Raw genomic sequence first — 12,968 nt, forward strand, 5'->3', positions numbered from 1 at the left:
CTGAATCATGGGAAATCCCAATTCTGGATCATGGGAAACCCGAGATCCAGGGCATGGGAAACTGGGATCAGGCTCCACATCTCCAGTTGGGATCCCAAAGATTCCCACATCATTCCCTCAGTTTCCTCCCAAGTTTCTCTGTCCTGGACTTAAAAAAAGGGGGATATTATTATTATATTATATTATATTATATTATATTATATTATATTATATTATATTATATTACTATTTTATTTTTCTAATAAAATCCCAGAAGTCCCATTCCCAAATTCCATGTTTTCCGCAGACACGTTCCTGTTACTTCCCTGATAAACGATGAAGCCCAGCTGTAAATTTTAAGGATAAATCCTTAAATGGGAAGCAAAAAGGAGGGAATGAGGCCGCTTTCCTGATTTCCCAATGCTCCAATCAGGAGCATTTTCGGGAGCTGCTTTCCCTTTCCACATTTTCACCGGAGCCAACTTTTCCCAATTCTCCTGTCCCAGTCCCAGTGGAGGCTGAAGGATTTCAGGACAAGATCCCAATGGAGCTGTGAACAGGATCATGGAATCATGGAATGATTTGGGTGGGAAGGATCTTAAATCTCATCCCATTCCACCTCTTCCGTGGGCAGGGACACCTCCCACTATCCCAGGCTTCTCCAAGCTCTGTCCAGCTTGGCCTTGGACACTTCCAGGGATGAGGATTTGGAATGAGCAAGGCCATATCCACAGTTTTTTTGGGGAATTAGCCAAATTCCTGATTCCCAGCTTCATGTGGGACCCAGCCCGAGCTTGGCTTGGGATACACCACAAATATCCAAAAGCACCAGAAAATCCTTGGGAATAGAGACCCCCAGGAGCCACCAAGGATGTGGATAAAGAGCGGGATCCATGCCCAAGTTGGACATCTTGGATTTAGCGGCTCCTCCATCCCTGGAATTGCTCAGGGCAGGGAAACTGAGGCAGGAAACATCTGGAAGGCAGATTCCTTCCAAAAACTCCAGCTTTTCCAGCCTGTAGCATCTGGGAATAGGGAGAAGGGAAATTCCAGCCCTTGATATCCCACCAAGGGATGGGAGACTGGGAAAAGCTCTGCCAAACATTCCTGACACCATTCCCAGCTGCTCCAGAGGCACAGGGATCGGCTCGAGATCCGTGCATCCCACACACAGCTCGGCACGGGTCTGTCCCAAAAATTCCTTCTGCTGGAGAAGGAACCCGAGGGCTGTGGATACTGGAAGTTTCTGGAAGAACAGAAGCTCCAGGGGAGTGTCCATCTTAATCCATTCCCAAGGGAATGCTGAGATCCCTCAAATTCATTGGAACCGCACCAATCCCCCACTCCCACCACCATGGATTTGGGATTCGGGATTCCGCAATCCCAATCCAGTAAAATTTCTGCAAGCCAGGAGCCAAACTGGGAAAAGGAGACCCGGCCATGGAGCGAGGACAATGGAGCCTCAGGGAATTTTTGCTTTCCTTGGGAAGAACCTGGCATGGATTTCTCTCCATCGGGAAAGCAAATCCAGCCCCTCATTCCCAACAGAGGGAATGAGGAAGGGCTTGGGGTTGTGCAGGTGAGGAGAGGAAGGGAAAACACATGGAAGTTGGAAAAGGATGGATCCAAGCGGATCCGGCCTCACATCAGCACCTCGGATCCACCCTCACCAAATCCACTGGAGCACGGAAAGAATCCGGGATCTTCCCAGCGCGTTTTCCGTACCTGGATGGGGATCAGGGGCTCTTTGTCATCGATGTCGATGAGGACGTCGTCCCTGGGCGTGAGGCTGACGTCATCTGCAACCAGAGCAGGGCGGCGCCGTGATCCCGGGATTTGGGAATCCCAGAGCCCAGAAACCTTGGGATTGACCTCCAGGAGTGATCCCAGTTTCCCCCAGACCCCACCTCCAAGATCCCAAACTCATCCCAGACCCCTCCCACCATCCAAAGTTCATCTCCACGATCCCAAACTCATCCCAGACCCCTCCCACAATCCAAAGTTCATCTCCACGATCCCAAACTCATCCCAGACACTTCCCACCACCCAAACCTCATCTCCAAGATCCCAATCCCATGATCCCCATCACATCCAAGGCTCCAAGGAGTCAGGAGAGGGACTTGGGACAAGGACATGGAGTGCTAGGACAAGGGGGAATGGATTGAACTGAAGGAGGGGAGACTTTGATGGAATATTGGGAAAAAATTCCTGGCTGTGAGTGTGAGGAGGGGCTGGCTGGAATTCCCAGAGCAGCTGGGGCTGCCCCTGGATCCCTGGCAGTGCCCAAGGCCAGGCTGGACACTGGGGCTTGGATCCACCTGGGACAGTGGGAGGTGTCCCTGCCCATGGGTGGGGTGGAACAGGATCATCTTTAAGCTCCCTCCCAACCCAAAACATTCCATGACTCCACGAAGGACACAAATCCCGACATTCCCACGTACCTGGCTGCTCCTGGGGCGCCCCCGTGTCCTGCTGGGAGGGATCCCAGTAGAATTCCTGGAGGGAGCGGATCGTGCACTGTCCCACCACGGGTCTCCGGCCGAAGGGGCGGTTGTCGATGATCTTCAGGATGATGGGGGGGCTGTAGAGGCTCTCCTTGGGCAGACGCTGCGGGAAGAGGGAAGGGAAGATGGAATGAGGCTGGAAAGGGAAGGCAGAGTTTCTGCATCATCCCCAAAAATCCAAGGGCAGAGGGAACTTCACCAGAAGAACCATTTTTATGGGATTTTGAGGTCCTTCACCAGAAAAACCAATTTTATGACACCTCTGGGTCCTTCACCACATGATCCATTTTTATGGGGTTTAAGGTCCTTCACCAGATCTGTTTTCAGGGGTCTTTGAGATCCTTCACAAGACACATTTCCATGGAACTTCAAGGTCTCCTTCACCACAAGATCCACTTTTATGGGATTTTGAGGTCCTTTACCACAATATACAATTTCATGGGACCTCCAGGTCCTTCAGCACAAGAGCCATTTTTATGGGACCTCCAAACCCTTCAAAAGATCCATTTTTATGGGACTTTGAGGTTCTTCACAAAATATATATTTTATGGGACTTGGAGGTCCTCCACTACAAGATCCATTTTCAGGACCCTTTGAGGTCCTTCACCACAAGATCCAATTTTATGGCACCTCCAGATCCTTTGGAACAAGATCCCTTTCTATGGATCTTTGAGGTCCTTCACAAGACACATTTCCATGGAGCTTTGAGGTCCTTCACCACAAGATCCATTTTTATGGCACCTCCAGGCCCTTCACAAGATCCACCTTTATGGGGTTTTAAGGAGCTTCACCTGATCCATTTTTGTGGGATTTTGAGGTCCTTCACCATAAAATCCGTTTTTACAGGACTGTCCTTCACAAGATCTGCTTTTATAGTACTTCAAGGTCCTTCACCACAAGATCCGCCTTTATGGGACTTCGAGGTCCTTCACCACAAGATCCACTTTTATGGGACTTCGAGGTCCTTCACAACAAGATCCACTTTTATGGGATTTTGAGGTCCTTTACCACAATATACAATTTCATGGGACCTTCCAGGTTCTTCAGCACAAGAGTCATTTTTATGGGACCTCCAAACCCTTCAAAAGATCCATTTTTATGGGACTTTGAGGTTCTTCACAAAATATATATTTTATGGGACTTGGAGGTCCTCCACTACAAGACACATTTCCATGGAACTTTGAGGTCCTTCACCACAAGATCCATTTTTATGGCACCTCCAGGCCCTTCACAAGATCTGCCTTTATGGGGTTCTAAGGTCCTTCACCAGATCCATTTTTATGTGATTTTAAGGTCCTTCACCATAAAATCCGTTTTTACAGGACTGTCCTTCACAAGATCCACTTTTATGGGACTTTGAGGTTCTTCACCACAAGATCCAATTTTATGGCACCTCCAGATCCTTTGGAACAAGATCCCTTTCTATGGATCTTTGAGGTCCTTCACAAGACACATTTCCATGGAACTTTGAGGTCCTTCACCACAAGATCCATTTTTATGAGACCTCCAGGCCCTTCACAAGATCCGCCTTTATGGGGTTTTAAGGTCCTTCACCAGATCCATTTTCATGGGATTTTAAGGTCCTTCACCCCAATTTTGAGGATCTTCCCTTCCCCCGGCACCACCCCAGTCCCACTGGGACCTCACCACTTCCATGAAGAGCACGCAGACGTCGAAGTTGGGGTTCTTCTTGACGTTCTTGATGACGCCGGACTGGACGCGCTGCCCCCCGCACTCCACCAGCAGGCTGGGCGAGGTCACGCTGGCCAGCTGGAAGCTCTTGAGGTTCCTCAGCCCCCAGGCCAGGATCTGTGGGAAGAGGGGACACCAAACCCTGAGCCAAAGCTCTGCTTCCAGGTTTCCACGGAGCTCCTCGGCAGTGGAGGAGAACCTGGAGGTTCAGCCATGTGGGATAAGCAGTGGTGGGAATTATGGAATCCTTGAGGTAGGGAAAGACCTCCAAGGTCATCGAGTTCAACCTGTGACCACCCCCCACCTCGGCACCAGGAGTTCCTTGGACACCTCCAGGGATGGCGATTCCAAAGCTCCCTGGGCACTTCCAATGCCTGACCACCCTTTCCATGAGGAAATGCCTCCTGATGTCCAACCTGAGCTTCATCCTTATCCCATCCCTCATTCCCTGAACTTCATCCTTATCCTATCTCTCCTTCCCTGAGTTTCATCCTTATCCCATCCCTCGTTCCCTGAACTTCATCCTTATCCCATCCCTCTTTCCCTGAACTTCATCCTTATCCCATCCCTCGCTCCCTGAACTTCATCCTTATCCCATCCCTCGTTCCCTGAACTTCATCTTTATCCCATCCCTTGCTCCCTGAACTTCATCCTTATCCCATCCCTCGCTCCCTGAACTTCATCCTTATCCCATCCCTCGTTCCCTGAACTTCATCCTTATCCCATCCCTCGCTCCCTGAACTTCATCCTTATCCCATTCCTCATTCCCTGGCAGCAGGCCCCAACACCCCCAGCTCCACCTTCCTCTCAGGGAATTGTGAAGAGCCAGAAATTCTCCCTGGAGCCTCCTTTTTTTTTTTGGAATCGCACCCCAGAATCCATCTTGGATCCCATTCCCGGCTCTCGTTCCCGGATCCGTGGCTCACCTCGATGGCCGTGCGCTGCAGGACGGGTTTGATTCCCTGCGGGACCATGTAAACGTTGGGCTCCCGCTGCGGCGGCGGATAGGGAAGGTCGGAATCCGCGGACTGCGGGAGCAGAGAGGGAAAGGAAAACATCAGGAAGCGCCGGGATGGGACATCAAACCCCTTTCCATGTTGGATCCACCCGGAATCTCCATCCTTGCCAAACTGATCTCTCCCGGGAAATCCAGGACAGCCAGAGGAAAGAGATGAGGAATGGCAGGATGGAGGCGCCGGAAAAGTGGTTTTATCTCTTTAATCCATCCTGGAGAAGATCCAACATTCCTGAGCTTTTCCCAGGGATCTGCCCTCCAAGGTTAAACCTTTTTTAGGGAATGACGGGATGGAACCACCTCTATCCCATCCCGGGATCACGGCAGGGATGAAGCAGCGGCAGCGGGTTTGTAGTTGGATGATTCCCAAAAAATTTAGTGGGAGCAGCACCGTGGGATGGGGGATTGGCATCGCCTCGGGATCTGGGAAGGGGCTGTGGTTCATCCCACACTTCATGGATAATCCAGAAATCCATGGGATACTGGCTCAGGTGAAACTACCTGAGAATTTCTTGGGATCATCCCAAATCTGGGAGGCAGACGAGGAATTCCCAATTTGCCTTTCCGGAGGAGGAGAGTGGGAGCCAGAATTCCTCCCCTTTTCTTCTCCTGCATCTCCCAGAGCCCCCAGAAAGGCCAGAATGAAAGCAAAACCTCTGGAAATCCATCCCAGGAGCATGGAATTCTCTCCCAGCTGGAATTTTATTGGATTAAATGACGCGTGGGTGTGCTGTAATTACGGGACTGGGTGAGGGATTGGTTCTCCAAAGGGATTTTCTACATGGAATCGTGGAACGGTTGGGGTTGGAAAGGGCCTTAAGGATCATCCAATTCCAACCCCCCTTCCCATAAAATTCCAAGCTTTCATTTTCCTTGGGAATGGTTGGTTCCTGAGCCCAGCTGCTTGTTACCTGAAGGTTTTTGGGAATTCCATGTGGGAGGAGCTGCCTGGGATTCCCACATGGAGCAGCCACTCCTCCATCCCACGATCCACGTGCTCCCAGCGCGGGTTAGTGCTGGCAGGGAATGGGAATTTTATCCGGGATAACCCAAAGGAGAAGGGAGAGCTGCAGAGAATTCCCACATTCCCTGGGTTACCTCTGGAACTCTAATTCCCAAAAAAACCCTCATTTCAGGCTGCTCAGGCCCGAAATCATGGAATGGCTTGGGCTGGAAGGGATTTTAGTGATCAATCCTTCGGCGAATCCAATGGGAAATCCTTGGGAAAGAGCTCCTGCCCCATCCATCCTCTCCAGGATCAACTTGGATTTTAACCCTGCGTCATTCCAGGTTTTTTTAAGTCCTTCCTGCTGCTCTCCCAGTGGTTTTCCAGGCATTCTCCTGGATTCAAGCTGAATGTCAGAGGATGGAATGTTGGAATGGATGGGAATGAGCAGGGAATGCCGGGAATGAGGCGGGAGCATGGAAGGATCAGGACGGGAGTGGGAAAAGGCAATTCCCAGACAAAGCTGTCTGGAGGGAGGAAAATCCATGAAAATCCTGCTGGGAGCCAGGATGGGTTGAACAAGGATGAATCCGAGGGAATCCAGGTGGCAAGGAGCTCTGGAGACCATGGATTTCAACCCGGATTTGGATCCAGGATGAGTGAAAATCATCATGGATGAGGCAAAAAAAAAAAACAAAAAAAAGGCTGGAAAAGATTCCCAGTTCATATGGAAGCTGGGATGCGATCCAAAGATAAATCCCAGAGTTCAGTGGGAATTTAGCCCCAAAAGGCCATTCCCAAGAAAAAATGGATAAGGATGGAGCCAGCCTGGTCCTTCAGGAGCATCCATGGGGCACCGGAGGCTCCAGCTGGCACCAATCCTGAGGATGCAGCCTCAGGAATTTTGTCGGGATAGGGTTCCTGTAATCCTGCTCTCCCTGAAAGGCTCTGCCGGGATTTTCTTGGATTCTGGGGAAAGGGAAGGAAAGGGAAGAGAGTGATACCCATTGGAGGAGCCCCTCCGAGAACAAGGCAGGGATGCAGAGCTGTGGAATGCCCCATCCCGGAATTCCGGCGGTGGGAAGAAATGGAGGAAAAAAGAGGAGAGAGATGATTATGGACACACGGAACAGCAGGATGAGCTCCCGAGGCAAGGTGGTTTGGGTGGGAAAAAATTCTTGGAAAAATGTGTTTATCCCACCCGATCCAACCCTTCCTGGGAATGTGGCTCAGGTCTTTCCTAGCTCGTCTCCCGGATTTTGGGATTAGCGGCTCTGAGGGCCACCACAACATTCCAAGAATTGTTCGCTTTCCCTGCCTGGAGTTTTCCAAGATCCCAGCTCTTGGTTCAGCCTGGGATTGGCTCCATGGGATGCAAAGGATAAAGTCTTGGGATCCTGGGGGTGGAATCAGAACCATGGGAAAGATGGAATCTCGTGGAATAGTTTCCTTTGGAAAACTCATCCCATTCCATGGGCAGGGAACCTTCCACTATCCCAGGTTGCTCCAAGCCCCCCCAACCTATCCCTGAATATTTTTCCCGGGACAAGGGATGAAAATTTCCTTCAGGTCAACTGGAGCAGTCCAGCACATCCTCAATCCACAGCAAATTCCCTGTGGAAAGTTTGGAATTGGGATTTCCTGAGGGCAGCCCAGCATTCCGGCTCTGGCACACCCAGGTAGAAAGGATGGGACACCTCATTCCAGAGGGTAAATGGATCCCAAAATTCCTGGCCATGAGGAAAAGCCCATCGAGCTGGAGGTCACACATATTCCCAAAATTCTGATGCTCCTGGCTTGACCTATCTGGGAAAAAGAGGATTTCCCAAGGAAGCAATTTTGAACAATTACAACAGGAAAAACAAGGAATTCCCAAAAACTCACCTCATCCAGGCTGGAGGAGAGCTCACTCTGGGAAAGAGAAGGAGAGGATGGAATTAGAGGAATTCCCATCCCTAAGCCCATCCCAAGGTTTATAACTGGAGCTGACATCCAAAGGGAATCATGGAATGGTTTGGGGAGGAAAAATCCTTAAATCCCACCCAGGGACACCTCCCACTGTCCCAGGTGGATCCAGCCTGGCCTTGGGCACTGCCAGGGATCCAGGGGCAGCCCCAGCTGCTCTGGGAATTCCAGCCCAGCCCCTGCCCACCCTCCCAGCCAGCAATTCCTTGCCAAGATCCCAGCCCAATCTCCCCTTTCCCAGTGGCAGCCATTCCCTGCCTCCTGTCCCTCTGTCCCTTGTCCCCAGTCCCTCTGCAGCTCTCCTGGAGCCCCGTCAGGGACTCTGAGCATTCCCTGGAAGTTTCCCTTTTCCAGGGGAACATTCCCAGCTCTCCCAGCCTGGCTCCAGAGCCTTTGGAGCATCTCCATGGGATCCTCTGGATCCTGGAATGGGATAAATTTGCCCTGTCAGGAAGGAGCTGCCCCACTCCCAGTTTTCCTTATCAGCTGAGGAAAAGCGGAATCTCTACACGGGAATTCCTTCATCCTAAAACAATTCCCTAGGGCAGGATGGAGGGATTGCTGCAGGGCTGGAAACAGGCTACAGATCCCTAGGAAAGCTGGGAATGGTGCTGGATTTGCAAGGAAGAGTCAGGAATTACCTCAAATCCAGGGATGTGATGAACAGCCGGCTGCAGGGAGAGAACACAATTCCCATTAACATTCCTATGCTAATTCCTCTTTTTCCAGCAGGGAAACTTCAGCCCCTTCCATTCCCAGCTCTAAAAATCCTGGATTCTCATCCAGCCAGGAAGCACCAAATCCACCCGGATGATTCCCACTGGGATCAAACAGCTCCTCTGGGAGTACATCTCATTCCAAGGCTTTTCCAAGCCTTTCCCACCCTGTTCTGAGGGAATGAGGAGGAGGAAGCAGCCACGTGTGGATATCTGGGACCTTGTCCTGGCGTTTGGGCTGGGATTTCCAGGGAAGAGGGAATTGTGGGATTCCAATTCCCAGATAAACCTCAGGACTGAGAAGGAAGAGTGGGATACAGGGATTGAGCTTTCCCATCCATCCCTTTTTCCTGGCACATCCGGGATGCAGCCATTGGAAAAGCTGGAGTGGCTTCAGCTCTCCTAAACCCCCTCCGGAAATAATTCCACAGAAAGGGCAGCATTCCTTAGGGATTTGGCAATTCCCAGCTCCCTTGATGCCCCTGAGACCTCCCCAGGACTCGTCTGAGGAGAGATGGATCCATCCAGCCCATCCCACCTGGAATTCTGCAGTTTTCCATCAGGCCAACCCTAAACCGCCTCTTTTCCCACCTGGAAATCCTCATCCTATGGAATTATCCCTCAAAAAGGGACAAATCCCAAATCCCTCCGGCTCTTCACTGGCTCCAAAGTCACCAATGGACTAAACCCACCGCCTGGAAAGTTGGATCCTGGGCAAGAACCGGAATTCCAGAGCATTCCAGGCTCAGGGGTGGATCTCACCTTTTCCCTCTGGATCAGCTCGAAGGCAGCCAGGAGCTCCCCGACATTCCGGCCGGATTTGAGGACGGGATACCAGGAAAGCCGGGGCGAGCGCTCCAGGCTGGGCCGGCAGATGCAGCGTCCCATAAATTCATCTGCGCCCTGGAAAGGGAATTCCAGGGAATTGGGAACCATGGGAATTGGGATCGTCCTTGCCATCCCTTTTCCCGGAGAAATCCATCCCCCCCTCAGCCAAAAGTCGGGAGCGAGGGATGATCCAGTTATGGGATCGGGGCAGGAAAGCGAATGGGATTGGTGCTCACAGAGCCTCCAGCTTTCCAACTCCTCCCTGGAATTCCTAAGGCTGGAAAAACACCTTTTTAGGGAAAAAAACCACCTTTTTAGGAATTCCTATTCCAGGTTTTTCAGAGCAGGAACTCGGAGGCTTCGTCAGCTCCTAAAAATCCCACTCCCTGCTCCGCACTGGGATTTTTGGAATCTTTCCTGCTTCCTGCTGGGAAGGAGCAGGAGGGAGGGAAAGAGATTCCTGAGATATTCCCGAGCGCTTCCCAAGGTGTATTCCAAGTGTTTTCCACAGAATTCCCTCCTGCATTTGGTTTTTCCAGGTTGTTTTTTTTTTTTCCCAGCCTGGTTTTTCTGGGAAAAACCTCGAGTTCCTGCCACCAACCCCCGAGAATTCCATAATTCCCAGGCCCTTCAGATGCAGCAAACAGCAGAGGGCGTTTCCCTACTTCCATGACTGCATCCTACTTTATCCCAAGGTTTTTTCCATGAGGAAACTCCATTAATTTTCCCACTTTAAATGACAATGTGGAAGCTCAATGAATGGGACCTCGAGGACACCACAGGATTTTCCCTGGAATTTTCCCCCTCTGGAATGTCCTCCTCAAAGCCTGAACCACCCAGAGATGCCGGACATCACATTCCAGAGGCTGGGAATTCCTGGCGGCCACACTCACATAGGTGTCGTGGTCATAGATTTCCACCAGGATGTTGGGAGGGGACTCGGCCACATCCTGAGAATTCCCGAAAATCTCGATCTCGTAGAAGATCAGGGTCTGATCCCAGGTGGGATTCAGGGTGTTCTTCTCCACCACCGTCTTCTGGCTCTGGTGCAGGAAGGACACGATGGCGTAGGGATCTGCGGGAATGGGATTCAAGGATTGGGATTCAGGGATGGATCCCAGCTCCAACTCTTCCCAGAACTCCAAGCTCCATCCAGAACCGGCTCCCAAAGAATTTGGGAATTCTCAGCTCGCTCCATCTCACCCTGAGGTCCCTCAGGTCTTGCTTGAGGAGAAAGGAGCTGCCCAGTGGATCCCACCTGGAATTTGGCATTCCAAGCCCAAACTGCCCGGTTTTCCAGGCAGTTTTCCAGCTGGAAAGGCTCAGTCTGAGAGTTGGAATTGTTCTAAAGATCCAGGGAAATCTTGGAAGCACTTACGAGACCTAAAGGGACTCCAGGAGAGCTGGAGAGGGATTTAGGATGAGGGAAGGAGGGACAGGACACAGGGAATGGCTTCCACTGGGAAAGGGGAGATTGAGCTGGGATCTTGGCAAGGAATTCCTGGCTGGGAGGTAGAGGAGCATCCCACACATCCCTGGATGCAGATTCCAGGAACATCCCACACATCCCTTGGGGTTTTAATGGGAGTCAAAGGATGCAGCTCCCAGGATAATCCCACACCTCCCTGGATTCAGATCCCAGGATTATTCCACAAATCCCTGGGTGCAGATCCCAGGATTATCCCACATCCATAGATTCAGATCCAAGGAACACCCCACACACATCCCTGGTTTCAGATCCCAGGAAAATCCCACATTTTGGATTCAGATCCCAGGCAAATCCCACATTCCTGGATTCAGAACCCAGGATGATCCCACGCACCACCGGATTGAGATCCCAGGATTATCCCACACCCCCTGGAAGCAGGGCCAGCTGACCCCAGCAGCATTCCCCCTTTACCCCCCTTTTCCAAGGAATTGGGGCACCAGGAGTTGGATTTTCCTCTCTATCCACGTTTAACCATCCAGGACCACTCGGGCATTCCCAACAACCCACTCAGGGAAGAGCCTTTCCCGCTTTTCCTCAGCCAAATCCTTTACAATAAACAAAACCCCTGGATTTGGAGTTGCTTTTCCCTTTTTTTATTTTTTCCCATCTTTCCCTCCTTTCTCCTCCTTTTTTTTTTTTCATGGAAGCCTTTCTAAAGCCCCTTTGTTGGGAGCAGGGAATGTTTATTTTTCCAACTGCCGAGCCCCTTTAATGAACTCCTTTATTCCCGGCAGCGGGAATCACAATCCCACATTGTGGAACGTTGCTGCTCGTGTTGTCCTTGGCCGGGATTTTTCCTAAGGAAAACGATTCTGGACTCCCCTCCCGGGCCATGAGCTCACCTCGCTCCCACCTCCTCATCCCAACAAGGAGCCTTTTGTGGGAATTCCAGGTGGGAGGAGGCACGGGGGGGTTTTTTTGGATGCTCCGGGGTGTTTATTCCCAAAAATCACACTATTCCAACTACTGGGAAAAGCAGGATTCCCTCGGGATCACGGTCCAGCTGCCTCCCCAATTTTGGGATTGACCCTGTTTCCCATCATTCCTGGGATGTGTTGTTCCACAGAAATCCCAGAAATTTGAAATCCCAGAAAGTTGAAATCCCAAAATTTGGAGGCAAACCCCACCCAAATCCCTCTTTAAATTCCCGTGGGAATCGAGCAGGGATAGCCCTGGAGGGATGTTGGATCTCTCCCACCAGTGGACTATTTTCCCAGGATTTGGGACATTCCACATCATTCCAGCTCTGATCCAGAGGCGGTGGCATTCCCTTTTCCCACTTTTCCAGCTCTGAAGCATTAATGGGAATACCTGGCTGGGATGGCCCAGCCTCCAGGGATGAGGATGTGGGATTTTCCAGCCGCTGGGGTAATTCCAGGCATTCCATCCCCCTCTCAGCCACATTCCAGAGGGATGTTCCACCTGCATCCAACCATCCAAGCACCTCCAGCACGGAAATCCCACGGATAAAAGGATTTTTGGTATTCTGACTTCTTCCTTATCCCAAATAATCCCAGCGTGGGAAGTCCCGACCACACCAGCACAATCCTGGGAATTTCAGAAATCCCTGGAGTTATGCTGGGAAAGGGTGGAGCAGCAGGACGTGGAAAAGTCCTCCACAAAGGCCAGCCCCTGTTTTCCACCTGGATTCCCTTTTTTCCATGGAAGTTCCCATCCTAAATCCGAAATCCCAGGGACTGCTGCCCACCTGTGCAGCTGGGAGAAGGGGGATGCTAAGGAATTATGGAATCGTGGAATCCCAGAGTGTTTCGGGATGGAAGGGACCTTAGGGATATCCAGATCCAACACCATGGGCTGGGAACCTTCCACTGGA

The 12,968-nt window shown here is 51.2% G+C and overlaps 1 protein-coding gene across 3 annotated transcripts in view; it reads right to left on the reverse strand.

Moving 5' to 3' along the window:
- DYSF (dysferlin) overlaps positions 1-12,968 on the reverse strand; it is a 60,648-nt gene that overhangs the window by 31,780 nt on the left and 15,900 nt on the right. For all 3 annotated transcript variants that reach the window (XM_038135676.1, XM_038135675.1, XM_038135673.1), the window contains exons 20-28: positions 10,539-10,720; positions 9,580-9,720; positions 8,743-8,772; positions 8,021-8,047; positions 7,141-7,182; positions 5,102-5,203; positions 4,131-4,292; positions 2,421-2,586; positions 1,705-1,778 (exon numbers count right to left, since the gene is read on the reverse strand). In XM_038135676.1, coding sequence (XP_037991604.1) covers positions 1,705-1,778; positions 2,421-2,586; positions 4,131-4,292; positions 5,102-5,203; positions 7,141-7,182; positions 8,021-8,047; positions 8,743-8,772; positions 9,580-9,720; positions 10,539-10,720 — 926 coding nt within the window. The remainder of the gene's footprint in view (positions 1-1,704; positions 1,779-2,420; positions 2,587-4,130; positions 4,293-5,101; positions 5,204-7,140; positions 7,183-8,020; positions 8,048-8,742; positions 8,773-9,579; positions 9,721-10,538; positions 10,721-12,968) is intronic.

Source organism: Motacilla alba, chromosome 4, assembly GCF_015832195.1.
Source record: "Motacilla alba alba isolate MOTALB_02 chromosome 4, Motacilla_alba_V1.0_pri, whole genome shotgun sequence".
Classification (NCBI taxonomy): domain Eukaryota; kingdom Metazoa; phylum Chordata; class Aves; order Passeriformes; family Motacillidae; genus Motacilla; species Motacilla alba.